The 22,423-nt window shown below is 37.0% G+C and overlaps 2 protein-coding genes across 3 annotated transcripts in view; one reads left to right on the plus strand and one right to left on the minus strand.

The window, feature by feature from the left end:
* Positions 1-22,423, minus strand: part of Nudc (nuclear distribution C, dynein complex regulator) — a 75,286-nt gene that overhangs the window by 552 nt on the left and 52,311 nt on the right. For both annotated transcript variants that reach the window (XM_083079127.1, XM_083079126.1), the window contains 2 exons: positions 763-957; positions 19-221 (listed from right to left, as the gene is read on the minus strand). In XM_083079127.1, the coding sequence (XP_082935253.1) occupies positions 19-221; positions 763-957 (398 nt within the window). The remainder of the gene's footprint in view (positions 1-18; positions 222-762; positions 958-22,423) is intronic.
* The window catches only part of LOC145959942 (uncharacterized), a 49,366-nt gene continuing 48,897 nt past the window's right edge, over positions 21,955-22,423 (plus strand). The window contains exon 1 of the mRNA XM_083079130.1: positions 21,955-22,297. Coding sequence (XP_082935256.1) covers positions 22,292-22,297 — 6 coding nt within the window. The 5' untranslated portion in view covers positions 21,955-22,291. The remainder of the gene's footprint in view (positions 22,298-22,423) is intronic.

Raw genomic sequence — 22,423 nt, forward strand, 5'->3', positions numbered from 1 at the left:
TGCGCAAAAATATCTTACTTTTTAATAACATCCTGTTTCTTTTGCTCATCGGATGTTGGAAGTCCTAACTCCTTCTGCCTTTGATCATACATCATCTTTTCTACGAGGCCTCGTGTCTCTCCATCGAGGTCAGAAAGCTTACTAGGTTCGGGATTTACTTTCTTCGTACTGATTTCCGGCTCGCTCGTTATTACATGAGCCCACCATTGCATCTTATTGACCTATATGTCGTAAATGTCGATTTCATTATTGATTAGAAGAATGATTGCATAATCTATTATATCATATACAAATTCATATTTATAGTTATATTGCCGTTAACAATTTTTTGTTTTTATTTAAACAATTTTAAAATCATTCTGATATTTTGTATCATTTAATCGATAGTCGAATTACTTTGATACAATGTCCGTACATCTTAATATATATGTCGCAAATGAATACAAAATAATTATTATATTTTTTATTTCATGAAATAAAATTTTTGATATTGTGACAAGTATAATTGCGAATGATTAATACGATAATCATGGAATAATTAATTAGTACTCAATTAAATATTTTTGCATGTTCATTGGATTCATTGCCAATCGATCATGCGTATCTTGAATCTCCACACGCACATACGTCTACGATTAAACGATCTTTAGAACTATCGGAATTACCGTTCCGGCAAGGCCGAAGAGCGGCAAGGTCGCGAAAAAGCATATTACTAATGCGAGGGCGCGGATTGTGCCACATGTGTATGTGTCCACGACTCACCTTTTCCAGATTAATCAACAACACTTTCCCGTCCTCGAGTAGCCAAGAAGATTCGTCGACTTTGACCTCGTGTGGGAAATCCCCATCAAGAATCAGCGGATGGCCCTTAAGTCCGCAGCGTAAATGTTTTTTCGTGATCGACACAATCACTTCCTTCGGCTTGGCCGGGAGACTCACCTTTAGTGGCACTCTAATCTATAATATAAAAATCGCAACATGTATTTACTTGCTCGCTCGGGCGAACATCATTCACAAGTGGCGGCTAGAAAATTCGTCTGGACAAATTTCATTGGGAATTTATCCGTTGTATTATACGCGAAGAATATAAATGATATACATTATATATTTTTTTATTTTATATAATTCGTTTCCCCTATTTTATAATCCGTTTCCTCTATTCTTTAATATAAATTAATATTAATTTATTTCGATAAATAATTTTAACATAATGGTACGCAAAAACTACAAATTCCCATGGATAATTGGCACACTCAAGTAGAAAAAAACAATGAATAGAATGATCGGTCAATAGTGAGAGCGAGACTCGTTTTCAATATGTTCTGCACGAATGCGTTTATATCCTTTTACGATTACGATCTCGTTGCAGATCATTGTGATCCGGATTACAGCGACCTCGGGCTTGGATTTGGGAAATGAAAAATCGCAATGACTTTAGAAGAGGACCTTGAACGTTCGGAAAGTTTGTGGGAGCATTCGAATCTTCCAACCGTGAATTGGAGGATGAAAGATGCATTGTAACGTTCGACAAAACGAAATGACAAAGGTTCAACATTCCTGCCAAATATATATTCGTACGATACACTTCATTAACCACGGAAAGGGCTCGCTTTAACTTATAACAGACGGACCAGATCTTGACTTTGGATCATTGCCAGGTTCATTATATTGACCTTTGGTCAAGAATAGGTCGAGCACGAACCTTTATGTTCAAATCTGAAGTGTCAAACGATCAAGTCATCTATTTGTATGGTCATGAATCATCAGCAAGATTAAGAAAGTCGTGACAATAATTTCGTATTCATTAAAACTGTGTGGTTGCATAATATACATAAAGTTGTATTTAAAAATGTATTACGATCCTAAATTTCTGATTTAATTAGATTTTCATGGACATACATGTATATGTACATCTAATTAAATCGAGAATCTTCCGATAAGAATTCTAAAGCAATTATTGAGCAGCAAAATTCATTAACATATTCTTATATCATTGCGACAAATGACTTATATCCCATACATCTTTACATTTCAATTCCAATTTATAATGAATATACAATTTAAATATTTCCTAAGTTTATTACGCATGCAAATTCCGCTTCATTATCTTGGACTTTATCTTGTATTTTTCCGGCTATTATTATTCAAATAATAGATAAGATTTTACATATATTTATGTAATTCTCACGCCATATGGCTTTGTAGCTAAACTCACAAATAGTTCAATTATTCACGGTTGAATCTCGAGATCAAACTGATGCGTTTATAAATTATTGCGACATTTTTACACACATTTATTTTGTACACACTTATTTGATATTTCACTCTTTGTGATTTGGTTCTCATAAAGAAAACAAAATAGCAACTCATGTGTTAGGGAGACTATCATCATTATTTCGCAGTCGATTGTTCTTAGATTTCTACAATGACAACAACGACGACGATGGAGTGGAGATAGAGTCGGATGCATCGGTGCGTGGAAACGGATCATGGCTACCGACTTTGCGTCCGATGTTAACAAAGTGGAATATCATTATAAAAGCGACAACGAGAAGGCGAGGAAGAAGACGGTTATAAGGCTGTTCATTTTACCGAGGTCTAGCCTAAGTAGACTGACACATATATGCTTTAACAATCTTCGAGACATTCGTGGAATGCCCGTTACAAATCAATTCATACCACAAATAAGAATTTTGACATTCTATTATTTGTTTTTTTGCAACCGCAATGATACTGCATTTTTCTAGGCCATTATTTGGTAACATATCGCTCTCAAAAAGCAATATTATTTTCTTATTTACTCTCGTGCTGCCCTTGCTATTATGTTCGAACTTTGATCAATGCTACTGCGAAAGTATATATGCTATATAAACGTGCAATTAGTATTTTTACTTTAAAAAATGACATTCAGAGATCAGGGATTCTTATGTATACGATTGGTAATCACAGCTGTATTGATACAGCTTGCCGAGACTCTTCCACGAGTAAAGAATTATTTTTAATTATACGTAATAAAAAGATTAAAGGCATATTTTCAAAGGCATATTCAGTTATAATTGCTTTTCAATTTTTCTATATATACGAATATAATTTGCTTCCTAAATTATTTTATTTCGTTATTAAAATATATATTCAATAATTTACAATACTTAATTTTATAGTCAATATTAATTTTGAATACTATTGAGAATAAAAAAAATTGCATAATAATAAAAATTCGCAGAATATAGTAATATTGTTAATTTCATATTTTTAGTGTAAATCATTGATATTCCTATCGGTTTAACCTGGCACCCGCATAATGTGTCGTATCGATGTCGTCTGTGACGGCCAGACTTGCGAAACGTTTCCTTTTATTACCATATATTGTAGTTGCACCGTGTTGAGATCGCGTAAACACATGTAGACTCTTTTCACATGTATATATGTGTATGTACCTTTATATATGAGATATCAATAACAATGATGAGACTAATGAACAGCATCTTTGACAGTTTGCAGCAAGAATGCAATTAGAAATGGAAATATAGCTATTTGATCGTCAGCTTTACGAAGAAATGTACGAGATATATTATTCATATTCAAATACATTCATACTATTGTGCTTTGGTATAAGAATGGAGTAAATCTTTTCAGAACCAGAGAGAAAAAAACAGATGATTAAGTCTCTAGTCCTTGAATTTAAAAGAAATAACTGTATCTTGTTAATTGATTCTTTAAAATCATAATAAATTTATCTGTCGGACTTTTTAAAAAAATATTATCGATATACAATAATCACTATAATTTATTTAATAGTTTACGATATTATGTCAGCTTTTTAGAGAGAATTAATAATATGTATAAATAAACTAGTCAAATTTTGGAAATTCTTATTGTTTTATGATATCATGAGCAATTGTAAATGACGTATCCGCACTAAAAATGGCATGTTGATTATTCATAATAAAGACAGGATCTTCATCTAGAAGAATTCTAATAAAGACTTTGTCACAATAAAGAAATTATTACCTACTTTTGAAACTATGTGCTAAGCTAAGAATACATGGTGTGTTTGCTATTTATAAATATGTTTGCATAGTTAATTAAGCACACATGCATGCACTTTTGATCGAATTCCACGGAATTTTATTCTTTTATATGCATAATTAGCAATTTAAAACTGATATATAGGATAGGATTATTAACAAATGATCAACTCGTTCATTCGTTACGATTTCATAGCAGATATCATAAACTTTCTGTTTCGAATTTTATTATTAAATATTATAATTAAATAATAGGTAATAAAATCCATTTTAAAATCATCTTATATATCTTAGAGATTGTGACTTTTTTAATCTTCGTTAATATAATACAAACTTCGTACACTACATCAGAGTCACATATGTTCTGGTAGATTTTATTTCGCGTATATTTGTGAATTATTTTGATGATTTTAGCATTTGTAAACGACACATAGGCGCTAAAAATGGCATGAAGATTGTACCTAATACAAGTTCATAGACTCAACGTGATGAAGCTCTATCGGCATTCGACTTGTTGTCACGAACGGACGAACGTGACACCAAAGGCTGCTATAGCTGCGCATCATCTCGCTCATGGATAACCGATTTATTTGGCGCTTCGGTGGAATCCTTGATACTAAAGGATCGCACGTTTACCAGGCCTTGCTTGCGTAACCGAATAGTTTGTTCATTACTCACGATGTTGAATAACACGCTTTTTTTCGAGGCGGAGAAGATCTCGCGACGAGATCGAAATTTGTAATCGCGACTCCGACATTGTACGGTGTATTAACGTACAAATGAAATTTTTCTATTCGCCTAGAAGCACATCAGTAGATAGTAAAAAATATTAAATCATCAGTTTGCGATAGAGACGGTAGAGACTCGACAAAGACGGTATCTTTTCAAGACATCAAGGACGCCGCGAAATGTAAACGAAAAAGAGCTTATGCACAAAGATTAATACATTACTTTAATAATTATAGAAGCTACTTTAGTGAAACGTAAGGCAAACGTTGCAGCAATTGCTGAAGTTGAAAAATTTATGACCTAAAATCGCTCTTATATTTTAGCTTATTTGTTAGACATCTGAATGTGCAAAATTAATATTTCTATAATACTTCTTAAAATTCTAGTTTTCATGAAGAATTCACTATTTTATATATAAATAAAGAAAGTTTAATCGTGCGATTAAAAACGACATGTAAAATGATTTTATATTTATAAAATAGGATCGATTGTAAGGATTAAATAATTCTAACAAACTTACATATCTGATTTTTCTTTGTAAGTATTAAAATTTTTGATAAAAAAATATTTTAATGTAAAATATAAAACCAAAAGATTACTTTGAGATTAAATTCTGATGATAAATTATATATAATTTTTCTAGATATATTTAAGAATTCTCTCCTAATAATTTTTAAAAAATTCTTTTTAACTAAAGCTTGAAATAAGATTCAAAAAATGAAGATTATAAATGTTATTGAGATATTCATGTTATATTTCTTAATAAATTTTAGCAAAATTATTAAAAAACACAAAGAATTAATTAGCTGTCAAGGAACATTACAGAGAGAGGATATATTTTCGCACTGATCAGACCAACCAAGGTTGATTTGCAATTATCAGATTTTACTACTCATATTATAAGTACATATTGGAAGATGCATATTGTTAAACATGTGCCAAAGAAATATTATGGAACTAAAAACATTACTATTATCTCGAACAATGTAATTTGCAAAAAAAAAAAAAAACGAAATATTAAAAAGTCAATCTTATTAAAATCAGTTTTAATAATTTTATATATCATGTAAAATACTATTGTGAATTGTGAAATTATTTCTTTTGAGTATATCAGTTTCTAGCGCATTATTTTTCCTGCATCTTTACAAAAATTTTTTTATACTAACAAATTGTCATAATAATAACGTATTTTGAAAATAATATATATCGATTAATGTTAAATGATTTTTACATCATGTTAACGTCATAAAATCTGGTTTGTAAATCAGCAATTATCTACATATGCGTCATTTCACATTTTTCATAATCAGTTAAATCTTGTTGCGGCAGAAGATATAATTATCCCGTAACAATCATTTAATGCGTGTATTTACAAAACCACACACAATTAATGTTAATCGCCGTTTTAACAATGAGACAAAATGGTACAGATAAAACATTAACGTATGGCTTCCGGTAGATGCTGCAGACATTAAACATTATATTCAAACAATAATAATTCTCATTACAACCAATAACTTTCATTAAATAATAAATGCAGCTACAAATTATACGGATAAGATAATAATACAATATATTATTTCAGAGACAAAATGATGCCAGTGCAGTATTTAAAAGCCGCGGTTTTATAATAAATAAAAAAATTAATAATTAATTACTAATAAATAAAAAAATTTTGACGCACGATTACCAATTGTTAACTATATTAGGTCTTATATGCTCATTATTCAATATTATTTCAATATCAGTAGTATAATATTTACGATAACGGAGCCAAGAAGCGATGGAGAAGGTACAAGATCGAGAAGGAATGAGAAGATCGATGAGCTTTTCTTACCGAGCGCGCGCACAGGTGTGGCGAGTGTACAGGTGCATCATGCATTTCTACGAGAACGCGTGCACGTGTACATCGTCTCGCATGCAAGAAGAGACGAGTCCGAAAGAGGAGGAGAGATGCGGATCGTGAAAAGGGGCGAGAGAGATGCAAAGATGCACCGATAAATCGACTCGCGTAAATGCGCGTCGGATTCGAGGAGACGATTAGGATTCCCGGCGCGGATTTTCTGCGATTCGCAACAGTCCCTATTAACGGCTGAGGATGAGAGCGCGATATGTGTTAATATGCATGAAAATGCGGCGCGTAATTTATACGTATGAACAGATGTGTTGCACAAAGAAAGGAGGTAGTTGCCGAGATTAAATCGGACCCAAGCCGTCGCGATAATAAGCGCCGACAATGAATGCGCGCTTCCCGAAGCAAAAATTGCACCGTGCACCAGGAGCATTAAGGTAAAAATTGTTGCAGCCGGTAGATGCAGAATCCAGGTCGCGACGAGAAGCAAACCGGAGAGAGGAGGGGGGAGAGAGGCCCCGTAGGTAAATATTTCTTCACACCACAATCTGGAATCGAGCTAATGTAGGTCGCGTATTATTTTACTTCAATCGTTAATGTATTTATGTATTTATATCTTAATAAGAACGAGCACATGTAGTGTGCGATTTAGGCGAAATCGTGAAAAGTAAAACATTTTTAAAAAGTTGTTAAAATTGTAAATATATATCTCTATAACAATATTTACTAGATTATTATTATTATCATCATCACGTTGATAAAAATGAATAATTGTAATGCCAAATACTTTTATTTAACTAATTTAAAATTCCATAAATCATAATATCTCGTATAGAATTTATTAAAAATTAATTAATTAACCGTAGGATTTTTCACACAAATATCAAACCGATGTCAAACGTCGTTGATCCATGGGGCGCATGCTGACTTCTCTCCTTGTTTTTTACGTGATCCTCGATTACCGTTGATTGACGAGGTTCACCAAACACGAAGTGGGGTTCTCTCGATATTAATTGTTCGCGCGGGGCCTCGGCGACGTCGTCGGGGCGGGGAGAGACAGCAGCGGCTCCGCCACAATAATGCCAACATGTCGCCCTCGGTTTTCTCGGCGAAATCAACCGTGGCCCGGTGGTGTGCGCGCCAGCCAAAATTCCAGGGGGCCGTGTAAGACCGGTTCCTCCCGAAAAATTGGCGCCGAGCTGACCACGTTTCGGGTCAAAGAACGGCCTTGCCTCTCGCCCGTCCCTCACTCCCGCGGCCTCTTCGCCACCTCCCCTGTCTCATCGCCTTGACTGCTCCTCGCGCTTTTCGCGTCCTCACGGTTCCCCTCCTCACCTTAATTCGCCATCGCCACCGCGTCGATGTCAGTGGCATAAACACGCCTTATGTCAGAGAAAAAAAAAGAGGCTGACGATGAAGATGACGATAATATTCCGTGTTTTACATTTAATGGCATCCCCTTCTCCCTGATAATCGCGTGTCGGATTCTTCCTAATTAATTACGAGATCAGCGATTACTGTTTATCTGTGGATTAGGACATCTCACGATTATTGCTCACGGTTGAACGTGTTTAAAGCGAAATTTTTAATGATAAAGCGTTCGCAAGAATCAGAGGAATTGATATAATCACTTTTCTGAATTGTATTAAATAAACGATATGTTAAAACTCGAATTAAGAATTCGACATTCACGTAGACCGCAAGCAATTACTAGTCAAATACGTCATCGTTTAACGATCTCCACCGCTTCGGCTTCGATTTCATCCTTGACGAAATATGGAGAAACAGGGTAACTTTCGACAGACATTGCCGTTCTTGACTGCGCGAGTAAACTGTTAACCCGAACAGAAGCAAGTTGAGTTACAACAAATCAATTACATTAACTATCGAGATAGCAAGTGCTTTATACATGATTGCGAAAAGTAACAAAGGTGAGTAAAAGCGCATAAATAAATACCGCCTCGGAAATCCGAACATTAATAAAAACCGCGCACTCTTATCCTAGTTCGAGAAAGTATAATGCAAGTTTTGTAATCCCGAGTAATTTTGAACGTATCTGATGGCAGATAATTACTAAGTTATTGGCAATTTGTTCGCCATTCGCTTTAGATACGCGATAACTTTATGCCGTATCAATTACGCGTGCTTAGTCGTAATTGACTTTAGCCTTCCTACCTTAAAGTACGGTCACGCATGATTCGGATAGCAGATGTTCTCTGTCAAACTTTTTATCGATATTTATGCAAGAAATTTGCCTTACGCAACTTGCTCCTGTTCATTATACTTGCTCTGCTCTAGAGATTTCAAGTACTATACATGAATTATAAACAGGATAGAATAAGTGTGCTATCTTCAACGCTAGGTGTTGCGCAAAGATCACATGAATAACGCAACGTAACATGAAAACGCGTCAAATCGCGTTGATTGGAATACGTTGAAGGCTTTTAGGGCGAAAGGAAATAAAATTTTTCGTCGTTACCGGCGATAATTACCGGCACGAATCGGATAATTTCTGGCGATTAAAACGCAAGAGGAAATTGGGCACCGCTGTTAGACAAGCGCTAATCAACAATCGCTCTACTTTCGCGGATTTGCGGCAAATGCGCATTTTACAAATTGCACGCTGCAGTGTAATGGTCCTTTTCATTCGGAGGGGCACGCGTGCGGTTCACAGGCGCCGCGGCAAATATCACCGTTGCGCTCAAACGCGCCGCTTACGCAATCGCCGAGAAAAGGAGAGACCGAAAGTAGAAAGGGGAGAGGGAGGAAGGAAGGCTCGCGCGCGCGCGGGGAGGAAGAGTGCGCCGCGGCCGCCAAAAGTGAAATCGAGAGATCGAAGAGGACCAAGCGAAGATAGGGCGCTTCGGGATGTTGAAAAGGGAAGACGAAATTTACAATCTAATCCCCGAACATCAGCGATAATCTCTCTGCTGTCATTTAGCAATTAACGTAAAATATAATCTGCGCTATTATATCTCTTATCTCGCTGCCTACTTACGTAACTTTTAATGAACAATAATAATGATTTGGTTTAACAAACTTGACGTCCACGTATTTTTTATAACCAAGTTATCAACTATTCTAATCACATTACGTTTTTAAGATTTTAATCTATTAAGGAATATTAAATGTGATAATTTTTACTGGTGAATTATGGCTGGAAAGTACTTATCTTCGTTATTTAACGCTATGAAAGGATGAAAGAGAATATGCGCGTTGTACATATGGTGATACGCAGAGAAATACCACGGTAGCGTAAATAGAAACAGAAAGTTCGCGGGAACATTCGGGTTATCGGTATAAGAATCGAGAAGATTGCCTTCTCCGGTGCCTCATTAAAGGACCTCCCAAGTGCAGAGTTTAGCATGAACTAGACGAAAACTGCGCGTGCGATTGTAACCCTGTTAACTATGCTTGCGTAAACTCCGATGACCATTGTTCTCGAAGCAAGCGAGCGTTCATCGTTAATTTCTTAGATCTTTACAGGGAGCATTTTTTTGTCTAATTTCATTTAATTGCGCTTAACTAGTTTCGCTGATTCGAAAGCGTGGGTGTCGGAAGATTATAATAAGTTTACTAGGTGATGAAAATTATCTGTAGATTTATCATCGATAGATTGACATTTCCGGTTATTTCCAAAGGTCTTGTGTATTGCTTAAATATAATTTAATAATGAAGCATTTAGTAATCGTTTCCTTAATGATCTATTTTATCTATTAAAGATCGGTGTTAATTAAAGTCTATACATATGTATATAGATATAATAAAAGAAAAATTCTCTATGTCATAATACGTTCTGCCTAGGCTAAGAAATCTAGCATAAAGAAGGCTAAATAAATTATATCTGCATTTCGAATCTTTAGATATGTACGCTATAGAAAGATGTATGTTAATTTTCTAAAAACAAAATATTTATATGATTTCTGTTAAAATTTGTAAGATACATTCTATACGTAATCGTTTCAATTTAATGTAATAAATCATTAGAATTAAAGATAAATTAAATAATTATTTCATACTATCGTACTTTCATAGATTGAATCTTACGTCAGCATTCTTCTTATGCAAAAATTTCGGCGGCAATTATATTTAAAGATTTTATATTTAAATGTTTTTTTATTTTAGACTATTTGGAAGTTTTACAAAAAAGACGATTTTTTAACGATACTTTCTTTAATTAAGATTTTTATTTTAAATTTTTTAGTATTGTAAAGTTTTTTTCTTAATATATGCAGATAAAGAAATCTAAGATATAAATTTTATATAAAAAAAATTCTCGTATAAACTCTCTCCTATAAATCTCTATAACGTAATTTAATCCTTCTTTACATTACCAATATAATTCGAATTTTGAGCGAGAAAGAAACAGATGTCGGTTATTACAACTGGATTGCCTGCAGGATCATGCGTAAAAACTTCAACAATAAACGTTATGTAAGTAGATGAAATTCTTGCATACTGTATACATGATCGTATATCGTACGAGGTCGTTATGACGGGTTTTTGTTCACCGAATCTGTCTTATTTTTACAACCCGATAAGACCGAGAATAGCCTTGAAAAATGTTGTCGAAAAATTTAAGTTGCATTTTATCGTCGTTTAATATTCAATTAATTTTAGATAAATAATGGAACAATATATATTTTTCACATCACTTGCAATTTATCGTTTTAAACTTTAGATCAGAAAACGTGTCCTTAAAAAACACCGTCACAATTGAACTATGAGGAAAAATTTATATATTTTACTAGATGTGCCATAATTATATAATATATAATATATTAATAAGATGCCATAAACGATGCCATAACGAACTTTGTATTGATCGTTGACAAAGTAATAATTTACATTATTCAGTTATCAACATTTTAATAAATGCAGATATAGCTCATTTCTCGAAGCTCGCTCTTCAAAAGTGCTAAATGCCAGCGTTCTTACACTACTATTTTATAAATATCTCCTTGACATGATTACGTCCAAAAAACGCTACGCTCGCAAACGAGATCGTTACAGGTGTTCGATTACATTTAAGTACATCATTATATTCTGTATTTGAGCGATAATGTAAAATATCGCTGATTGGCCGTTCGGCAATTAAATGCATAACTAATAATTTCCGCGCACACATCGGGAATAAGAACGTTTATTATTGCGATGCATCGTCGAATTATACGTCCGGAGTGCAACCACATGATGGGGGATGATTTGCTCGTAAATTGTTACGAGACGCATAAATACTTTTAACTTGGAAACAATGACATTTGTCTTGCGCAATCATTAATATGACGAATAATCGTAGCTTGCGCACATTCGCATTGTTACTTAAAAGCAGTTTCATGTTGTCGATAATTATTTTTCTTTAAGTGGCCTATTATTGTGGCATATTATTTATTCGTCTTCTGCGATTATTCTATGTCCGACAGGCGGACGTATCGGCAGATTACTTGAGTTTTTCATTACCAAAGCTACTGACAACGCAAACATTATCATCACCATCATCCTCTCCTTCCTTTTAACTTTCATGCTTATATATCATCGATAAGACGTGTAGATACCACTAATTACTAACAAACTGTCACTCGGTAACGACCTCTCTTTGTCCCCTACGATTAAAACCTGCAGTAACGAGAGGATTAATTGCCGGTTGCCGAAGTACACTTGGATTGGGAAATAAAATCCATTCAAATTAATTATTATTACGCACTCGGTAATTATTAGTGATCATCAATTAATTTCTTGAGTTATATTGATAAAAAATAACTGCACGCATATAAACGACTCTCTTTCTTATAATCAACGTGTAGCCTCGTTAAAGAAATTTTTTATCAATTTCACGATGGACACCGCAATCGGCGAACAAATTAATTTCATCGATTATTGCTACAAATTAATTGCACCGGAGGATAACCGATACTTCCAAGGAGCGAAAACATTAGCGCAACTAAGCCGTTAGTTGAAAATCTCTCGAATCGCGATTATTGATCTGGGTCAGCGAACACCTTTCACGCATCAGTCGAACGTTACTCAACATTAATCGTTACAATTTCTTTGTTCGTGCCATTCAGATTGGCGGCAAAATTACACCGCTGTGTCAAATACGCGTTACAATTTGCGTATATCATTTGCGATGCCCCGCTCAAGTATATCATCACTACTCTTGCACATCGCTGTCGTCACTCGTGAAAAATTCAGGAACGTCAAAGGAGCAGCGCAAACCAGAAACTCTCGCGTTTTATTGAGAAAGAGCGTCTTCCACACATGCTCATCGAGGTAGCCGAGCGGAACCTCTCGTGGTCGATAACTCCAAAGGATCATTAACGTCTTTCTAAGGAGATTACGCTACACGTCGCGGGGAGGAGTGACGTAGACGGTGGTGAATAACGTTACGAAGAAGACCACGTATTGGGAAACAACGCGAGGTTGATCCGGGTCGCTTCTACGACTGGACGGACGGACGATGGCGAACAGCCAACCGGCTCTCCTTTTCCTCAACGAGCGACGCGATGCAGTCGGTGACACCGCGTCGGTGTCAAGGACTCCGAAGGATGAACAGCCTATACCGAGATTTATTAGGTTATTTGCGTATATGTTACAAGGCTGTAAGGCGCGCTAAGTGCGATAATCCGCCGCTGAAAATTCCGTATTCCTTTTTCTTCTTCCGCGCGAATCGATCGATCGATATTGTCGCTTATACAGAATAATAATATATAATTAGACGTGGTAAATTATCTCGCTTTGCAAGTTTTGGTTGAACGGTACATAATCTACTTATTGAATAATGTTTCCAATGACTGATACTTTTGTTTTGTATTCTATTTGTTTTTATGGAAAGATCTTTCTTTAAAAAAATTATGATTAACTTGTGATTATTTGGTCAAAAAAATTCTCATAGATAAAGATTAGAAGCACGTCTTGCATAATGTAATTTTACAATAATTATTACAATTTTATTTACAATTTATTCATGAACTATTATACGTTTTCGTGCTTTTTTTAAATGTGAAGCATAACTAATAATAGATAGGAGTCGATAACTTATAGAAGGACTGTACTATAAAATAGCTATGTGTAATTTATAGCTATTGCACTATATTGCTAATATTACAATTATGATCATTAGCGATAACAGACTCTCGCTTAATTAAATCTTGACTAACTTGGCAAGAATATAGGCGCGATTCGCAATTACTGCAATAATTGCGAGATAGATTATCTCCTTTGATTTCGGCGATTTTTTATCAATTATTGCGTGATCTCTCAATAAAGCATTCAACGATATAAAAAAAACTTGTATTTATATTATTAAAAAAAAATAATGTAATCGGATATATCGTTAAGTGTCAATTGCACTCGATAATCTGGCACCTCACGTTTCACGTATTTAAGAATTTGCGAGGTCAGACACGCGCTAATGAGGGACTATTATTTGGTTAAGGACGTCGTTACCGCAAGAAACGAGAATATACGAATTCGCTAAGTAGTTTGGGAATCTTTCGCAACGCGCGACAATTCTGTCGCTCGAAATATAAGGAGAAATTGCGGATCGGTTCGCGGGCGCACGCACGACCGTTTTTCGGCACAATTACACTCGTCCCTTGTGAGAAGCGGGGGGTTTTATTATATTTTTCCCGCGAATCGGGCAACAATATTGCAAAATTACCGGTTCTTACAAGGTGCGCAACGTCGTCGATCGTCAGCCGCACATTCTCTAACTGCATAGTAATTGCCATGATGACCCCGGCGTTGCGCGCAGGCATTGCAACTTCTGCCTTTCATAACTGACAAACGTATCAGAAGAGTGAGAGACCGAGGGCGAGCAATAAAATAATTGGAACCTCCGCAAAATCCTTTCGCGGCATTCTATTTTGTGGAAGAGATCAGAGGTTCGTTTATTTTTCAGCTACGATAATATTCGATGACTGGAACTTTTTAACTTATGCAGTAAGTGCATGAACGTATATGTATAATTACGATAAATTAAACAAGTGTTTTTCAAAGGCACGTACAACGCGAGCAATTTTTCGCCGTGATTGAACGCTTTTTTGTATTAAATAATCTCATTTATATACTATAATTACATATAATTAAGGTACTTTTCGTTCAGGCTATTTTTGTAGTACCATTAAACCTGGTATCCGAAGTGCACACTCTATTTCCGCAGTAATTATCACTTAAATTTCAAAATCATACATTTTTTGCATATGATACGAATAGTTTGGTGCAGAGTTTCTTTACTTAAATTAATAATTGGTCATGTAGTAGTACTTATTCGTTATTTCATACATTGTAATCGCAAATCAAAGACACTGTGAGGCTTGCCGTTTTATCTCAGTCCTTCTTGTCACATTGCTTTTAGATTGTCTTATGCGAATTTTTTATGACAAAACTGTTGAGAACATGGAACACACCATCTCGCCTCCCGCGCTTGTTTTAATTGCTGCAGACAATTACTGCGATGACCCTGAAGAAGTGCGATGATTTTACGAGGGAGTCTCTGAGATAATACGTTTTTTATATGCAATCGAGGTATTACGAAAATGAAATCTCGTTTCGTAAGAAGAGATGTTTCACGTCTAGTACCGAGGTCATGTATTCAAAGAAATTCTCTCTCTCTCTCTCTCTTTTTATAAAGATAGAATAATTTTTATATTCATGAAAAAACTATATTAATCACATACATTGGTAAAAAATTATGACTTTTAGAAAAAGGATGTATTTTATATAACTTTTTCATATTTTTTGAAGCAGTAAATTTATCTTTATTCTTGGCTGGCGATTTTGGAAATGTTAATAAGCGCACACTTCTTACGATGAATAGGTACATGCGCCGCACTTTACATGGCCGGGCACGCACTTTAATTGCGTGTACAATTACGACGATGACCCCGAGCGTCGTTGCTGACCTTATGAAGAATGCCTCTTTAAATTCCTGCATTTCGCAATTGGCGGATGCCCGCTCTACGCGTTCCCGAGCACGTAGGTAGATAGGTACGGATAGTCATGTGTCAAACGCGCTCGGACGAGCGTTTACGTGACTGAATTGAACGAAATATAGGCGCGAGCAGAAAACGAGAGGGAGAAAAAAAGAAGATAGTCTTCCGTCGTACGTTCGGCTAAACGCGAGGCGCATACGGAAAATGCGAGTTCAATGTCAGCCAGACGATCCACTACCATTCCCCCGCGATCCTCGAGATAATTTCTTATCCATCGCCGGTGATGGTCGTGCGTTGCGTAACGCGAGGCCTAAATACCGATCGCCACATCCTAGCCGGATGGTCTAAAGATGCATCTAAATGCAGATAGATTTTCCACCGCATCTCGCGAGAGTCATTAACTCTCTTCTCGCATGAAGCCGTCTCATCGTTCAGCGACTTCGTTTAGCACGAAGGTGCGATCTCACAAAGGAATGAGTTCTTCGCGGGAAGTCTCGAGCACCGCGAGGTGCATCTCGATAAAATTTTAAGAGGGAAAGTTGTAAAATATAAGTAATAAATAGTAAATATATGCATAATTATTTTATACGCATAAATAGTATAAATAATTATTAATCTATGAAAACTCCTGCGCGCGCGCAAGTTCGACTTTGACTTCCACTCTTTACGACTTATAAATATTTTTAATTAATTTACAAAATATGACGACACACACACATACACGCACGTAATTTTATGCAGCGCGAGACGCAATCACGTTTAAATAACAAACCGATCGACATCGCGGCGTCCAAGGCAGAACGTAATTCATCGAGACGAAACAAGGTGTCGAGAAGCAGGTAACTTGTATGAAACAAGTTTACGTATGTCTACATAACGCGGCTTATGTACCCGTATATACACCGAGAGTCGGTTCGACGCCGATCGCCGAAATTGGACCACCGCGTGATTTCTCAAAGGTGAGTGGCGCCAAAATTGCAAAACCGGTTAATTTAGAATTTCGGCGCCGTGACAGCCCGCCGACAGTCGCGAATTCTTACGACTCCGGCGCAGCTCCCGGCGAACGGAGCCCCTACGGGAGACGCATCGCGCACGTCGATTCTAAAAATACATCTTACTCAATCCCTTCCGATCACGTCGATGCAAACGTGCGCGCCGCATGATTATTTTAATTTTTCTCTCTCCCACATTTCCTACTTATATCACGAGACTGACTTGCAATCGAATGTTTTTTAATTCTTTTTACGAGCTCGCTTACAATATCCATCGATACAACCAAGTGTCTACTCGGCAAAAAAATATATGGTACGAGGAATGCTTGTAAGCGATCAAAAATGTCGCTATAAATAATCGCGCAAGAATATTCGATTACAATATTTAATAATGCCATTGCGTAATATGCCAAAGTATATAGGATATTCTGACTTATAAAGGATATTCGATTGTGCACTTTTACTGTTCTCGCAAACAAACCCATCAAGTATGATTATTAGAAAAGAATGATATGAGACGCGTTTCGGGCAGGCTGTGAAAATTCTTGCGTTATATAAGGAGTAGAGAATTTTTTCTTCTAACTCGTGAGTAATGGATTAAAAGCTAAATCGGGGACGTTCACCCGCGCTGCAATTTCACGGTTTCGCAAAGGGCGGCATTTTTAATACTGCCTCGAGAAGCCGAAGAGCGATCTCTCGCGTCGGCATAACTTTATTAAATTACCCAGCCTTAAATACTTTAGAACACCTTAAGGAATAATGCCACGACGCGAAAAGCAATACGCGACGCCGCCGTCGACGCACCATGCGCGTGTATAACTTGACAGGTACCGCGTAATTGATATTGCGAAACATTACGAAACAACGAGAAGGAGCGCCGTGGGATGGGGAGAGTTTCTTCGTTTCCAGGCGATTTCGTGTAAAATAATTAGCGACAGGCACGGAGTCGGAGAGAAAAAAAGAGAAAGAGAGAGAAAGAGAGAAAAACAGAAAAAATGAAGTCAGACTCCCTGGGGTACTACCAATCTCCGCTGATGTCCGAAACGCCCTGCCTTTTGATTGCCTTCGTGCTATATCGAAAACCTTGCACTTGACAGTATGCACCGAATGCTTGCGTGAGTCCCCGACCTTCGACATATTGCGCTATGTGCAAATTTTCTGGCGTTATAACTCTCCATTTTTTACGTGAAACAACAGTACATTTTCTGCAGCATCCGAAAAAATTTTCAAAATATAGCAAATCTACAGCCAACATATCACTTCGATTATTTTACACTTTTGGCATAAGCAAAACGCTATCACATGTATCAAAAAATTGAAAATTTGATTTGCGCTATTTTGAAGTTGTCAAGTGATTCATACAGGTTTACTCTCTCTTGCCAAGAAATTGCGATATTATCATTAACAAACATAAGAATTTTCTATGCAGATACAATGATAGATCGCGCGATTTTAAATGCATTTAAATCCACACCAAGCGTAACGATTGCAGGCGATGATATTTTGATGTCATCGAGAGAATTTTTCGACATACGCACATTTCGCACCAGATGAGATGATGACGAGATATGACTTAATGGCTGGCGAACGCGATTGCTCGAAATCGATTTCGCTCCATCGCATACTCGATTGGATGGATAAAAACATCTCTCTCGACATCTTCGCGGTTCGCCGATTAAGAAAAGGCGTAGGGACGATCGATATGGACGATCGGATACTTAAATTGTGCATGATTCGCCAGCCTGAAGCAACGATGCGTTCTTTCGGTGCGATTTATGGAGCCACCTGATTAATACGAGATAAATCGTAATTGAGTGCAATCTCAATTTATTATCGTACATACAGTAATCAATACATGACTCGTACGTCTTCCCTTACTCTTCTGCGGATCAATTTTTTATCAATACAAGCTATAGATTTACTTGCAAAATAAAAAGATAATTAATAAATTGTTCTCTGCAACATGTGTTTTAAATAGATATAATATTTTTATAATATTATATAATGTTAATTAATATTTCATGGATTTAATTAATTCTTTTTTATAATTTTATTTATATTTTTCGATTGCGTTTTATTTTAACTTGATTCGTATACATATATTTATTGTAACCATTTGCACTTTTTCAATATCTTTCTTTATCGTGAAGCTTTGCACAGATGGTGTCATGATTGTAGAGAAAAGTAAAAAAAGTAAAGAGCTACTGTTACTCTCGACATTAATTACACCTGACTTTAAGTATCGGTTAAGATCATAATAGAACAGATCGATATCTTGATGTAACAGCAATTATCTTTATAGACTCTTATGTCCACATTTCATAGCTCATTTCGAATGTAAGAAGATACTAACGGAAATAATAATTTACTTTACCCCGTTATTACCATAATAATCGTCAGAAAAACACGATACTTTTACTCTCGCAGATTCAGAAAGTCACTCAAAATGTAATAACAGGAGCAATTATCATTGATATGATTCTTATTCTCGTCAACAAAAGGGCTCTCGCGACTCCTATCGAAAACGACATTAAAATAGCTCTTGTCGACATTGACCCAAATAAAGTGAATAGCATTTGTGCAAAAAAAAATTCTGGAAGATAATCTCCATCCATTCTCTTCTCGAAATTACGGCGTAAAGAATCGATGCCGATGCAATGTCAGGTTTAAAAAATTTCCAAAAACTCTTGACTCATAACCAATGACTGATCAATGACGGTAGCGAACATACGATAGTAAGACATTAACGAAATTTGCCAACTCTTGCATGTTACGACATACATGTAAAAAGATGGCGTGATATTAGAGCTAAAGTCGAGAGTCTTAAAAGATATTTCGACGCAATATTAATCCTGTGATACATTAATTGAAGGAGGTAACAAATTTGCCTGGATGTATTATTGCTCAAACTGAGAAGATATATACAATCCTGGCTTTGTCACAATTTTTTCTTGTCTTCAATTTATGATTATGATACATCATATTGTATCTTTTAAAATATAATGTAATATTATATATAAATATAAATAAATAAATAAATATATTTTTTTTCTAGCAGCTGTGAAGCAATGATTTCTGATACATTCATTACTTGATGTCCAAGAAATCAACACTAATGTTGCATTAGCTTATTTCGATAACATCATTATGCAATGGCCATTCTACTTAATCATCTCCATGCAGACTTTGCTTTTGTTTGCGGCTAACTAATTGTCCGTTCTGCCGCTCGATTAATTGCGATAATATGTACGTCACGTGCATGTTCATTCGCATTCGCGTCGAATTCGCCTATACTATAACTATCCACGTCTAGAGAGACAAGCGAATAGAAGAGAATGCCGCAACGATAAATGCATGCAGAGATTGTCAGCTAAGAATAGTGCGCGCCGCTTGCACGCATAACCGCTTGTCGCGATAAATCAAGCGTATTAAATAACGCTAAGAGACACCGATGTCTCGAATGTGCCCCTTTGTCTCCTCTACGCGATCAAAATCGAATTCACACTCGGTGTAATTCATGTGACCACCGTCGTGTCAAAAGGGCAGTCGCATCCTCGACTTGTCTAGGCCGTCAAAACAGCTCCTTGACCTACATGCCTGACCCGCTAACGTTTGTGTATATGAAAAAAAGAAGCGTTTTCGAACGTTGATAATCGCGCAATAATCGCGATCCGTCACGACCGGATGTACCGGACGTGGAATCATGCGTTTGCTCACGAAATATCGACTTATCGATGATCACACTCTGTTCGATTGCCCGGATCACGTACATGATGTTATATGCCAACCATCGTATTTACATGATAATCATATAGCCAAGTAATTATAGTGCGAATAATAAAGACAGAGAAGAGAACACGAGGTTTTCGAGGTATCGAGATAACGTAATGATTAAAACTAATTAGCAGTACTATCTCGTAAAATGCCTCTCATTTATGTTTCTCTGCATCCGGTACAGGCTTTTTTCTTTCCATTAAAAAAAATATTTAAACATAGCTTATATCTTTCATTATGATACACATACAAATATAGGAGAATGCACAATAGTCACTTAATTGCATTATTTTTTCTCAACTTTGCTCTCACTATAATAGATATTTTAATGAAAAAGACAATGAGAGATTTTCCCACCATCGTACAGCTGATAAGATTATCTTTTATACATAACACGGTATGTAATAGGGTACTCATTGTTAGAATTTTAAACTTAAATCTCAAGAAGTAACGAAATTTACTAGTCAAATTATTATGCTCTCTTTCTCTTTCAGCGCTGTTTACAGGCATTTACATAATTTTACCGTGGAACCGCAGCCTCTACTTGTGTCACTTGCATAAAGTAAGCGTCTGTTATGTAAAGAATAGTGGTGTAGGCGCATTAGAGCGTCTCTTAATCGAGAGACGAAGAACGTCGAAGAAAAATGAAAAGACACGGCGAATAAAGCGTCAATGAAAAAACGTCCGATTTTTTTAAATTCTCGATCGTATTGTGCGTGTTTCGATCTCTTTCATAAATTGTCTCGAGTCTCGATTCATCGAGCAGCTCCAGCAGTTAACTCCAATCACGAGCTTGCTATCGAGTGCGTTTCAAGCGATAATTTCAGTATTACATATCGACCGTTCTTATTAAGTGCGCGCCAGTTTTCCGAACGTGATGTAAATTAAGGTCCTGCTTAACAGCGATGGTGAAAGGGGGGAGTGCGCGCGCGTGCAAAGGAAGGAGGGGGAGGAGGAACCTGACCAAAATGCAGCATCGTCTTCTCGGTTGCATCCATGACCCACATAGCATACCCGGCGCGACGCATCCTCCGGTCGCGAAAGCGAAGCGCGCAATAGCAGCGCGGAAAGATTTCTTCCTCGATTTCTTCCGTCGAGAGCCGCGAATCTTACTTTACGCGAGGCGGCGCCTCGTCTTATCGACGCTCGTATTTTGTCGGATATGCGTCGATGTTGCGCCTTATCGCGTCGCGATGATGGCACGCTGGATGAGCGCGAGCGCGAGCCAGGTATTGGGACAAGGTTGCCTGGAGCCCATAACTATCGCGCACGCTGACACGCAACAATGCGAGCGATTCACCATGGATTTGCGTCTCGCGTTATCTTTCTTCCTTTCGACGATGTCTCTCTCTTTCTCTCCCTCCCTCTCGTTTTTTCGTCTCGCTTTGTCTTTCACTCGGACCCAACTTGGGCCCTCTCCCAAGCTCCTACCAGCAGCTAACTCGGGGGTTTGGATGCTCTTGCCCCTTCCATGAAGATCGCGGGGGGGCCCTGGGTCCCCCCTCTCCGTGACAGTTCTCCCTCCCGCCTTTCCCCGCAATGCTCGCAACAAGACGTCTGCCTTCCTCGGATCACTCGATCTCCCTCGCGGGAGGCGACACTCGGCGGTTTCGATCTTTGAATACCCTGGCATCGCCACTGCGATGACCAGTCTTCGAAATACGGGCGAAACCCGCATGTCTCCGCGTGATTGAGTGCGCAGACCCGCAGACCCGCAGACCCGCGTTATGTCTCGGATGAAATTACGTAATAATATCGATCGGGTTCTAGCTCCAGCTGCACATTAGGTTGCTTTCGTCTCGTCATAACTCGAGCGTCTCGTAGTTTGCCGCGAGGGAGGAAAGTGAAATTGAATGACGACTGTAACCGATGCCCCGTTGAAAAGATCGTTTCCTCGCACGACGAAGTAATTGGGAAGAAGGTGCGATCGGTGCATCTTATCCCACACGATCTTTGAGATACGTCGAATCATTCCTGATAGAAATGTTGGTGAGTATTAATGCTCGTTACACACCTGTTATTATATAAGATTTAACGGACTTCAATTGAAACTCTCTATAAATTTATTTAAATATGAAGTTAATAAAGCAAAAATTATAAAAGCGTAAAGTCATG

This window comes from Camponotus vicinus, unplaced genomic scaffold (assembly GCF_025532165.1).
Source record: "Camponotus vicinus isolate PSW18456_S1 unplaced genomic scaffold, iyCamVici1.0 SCAF_10, whole genome shotgun sequence".
Lineage (NCBI taxonomy): Eukaryota > Metazoa > Arthropoda > Insecta > Hymenoptera > Formicidae > Camponotus > Camponotus vicinus.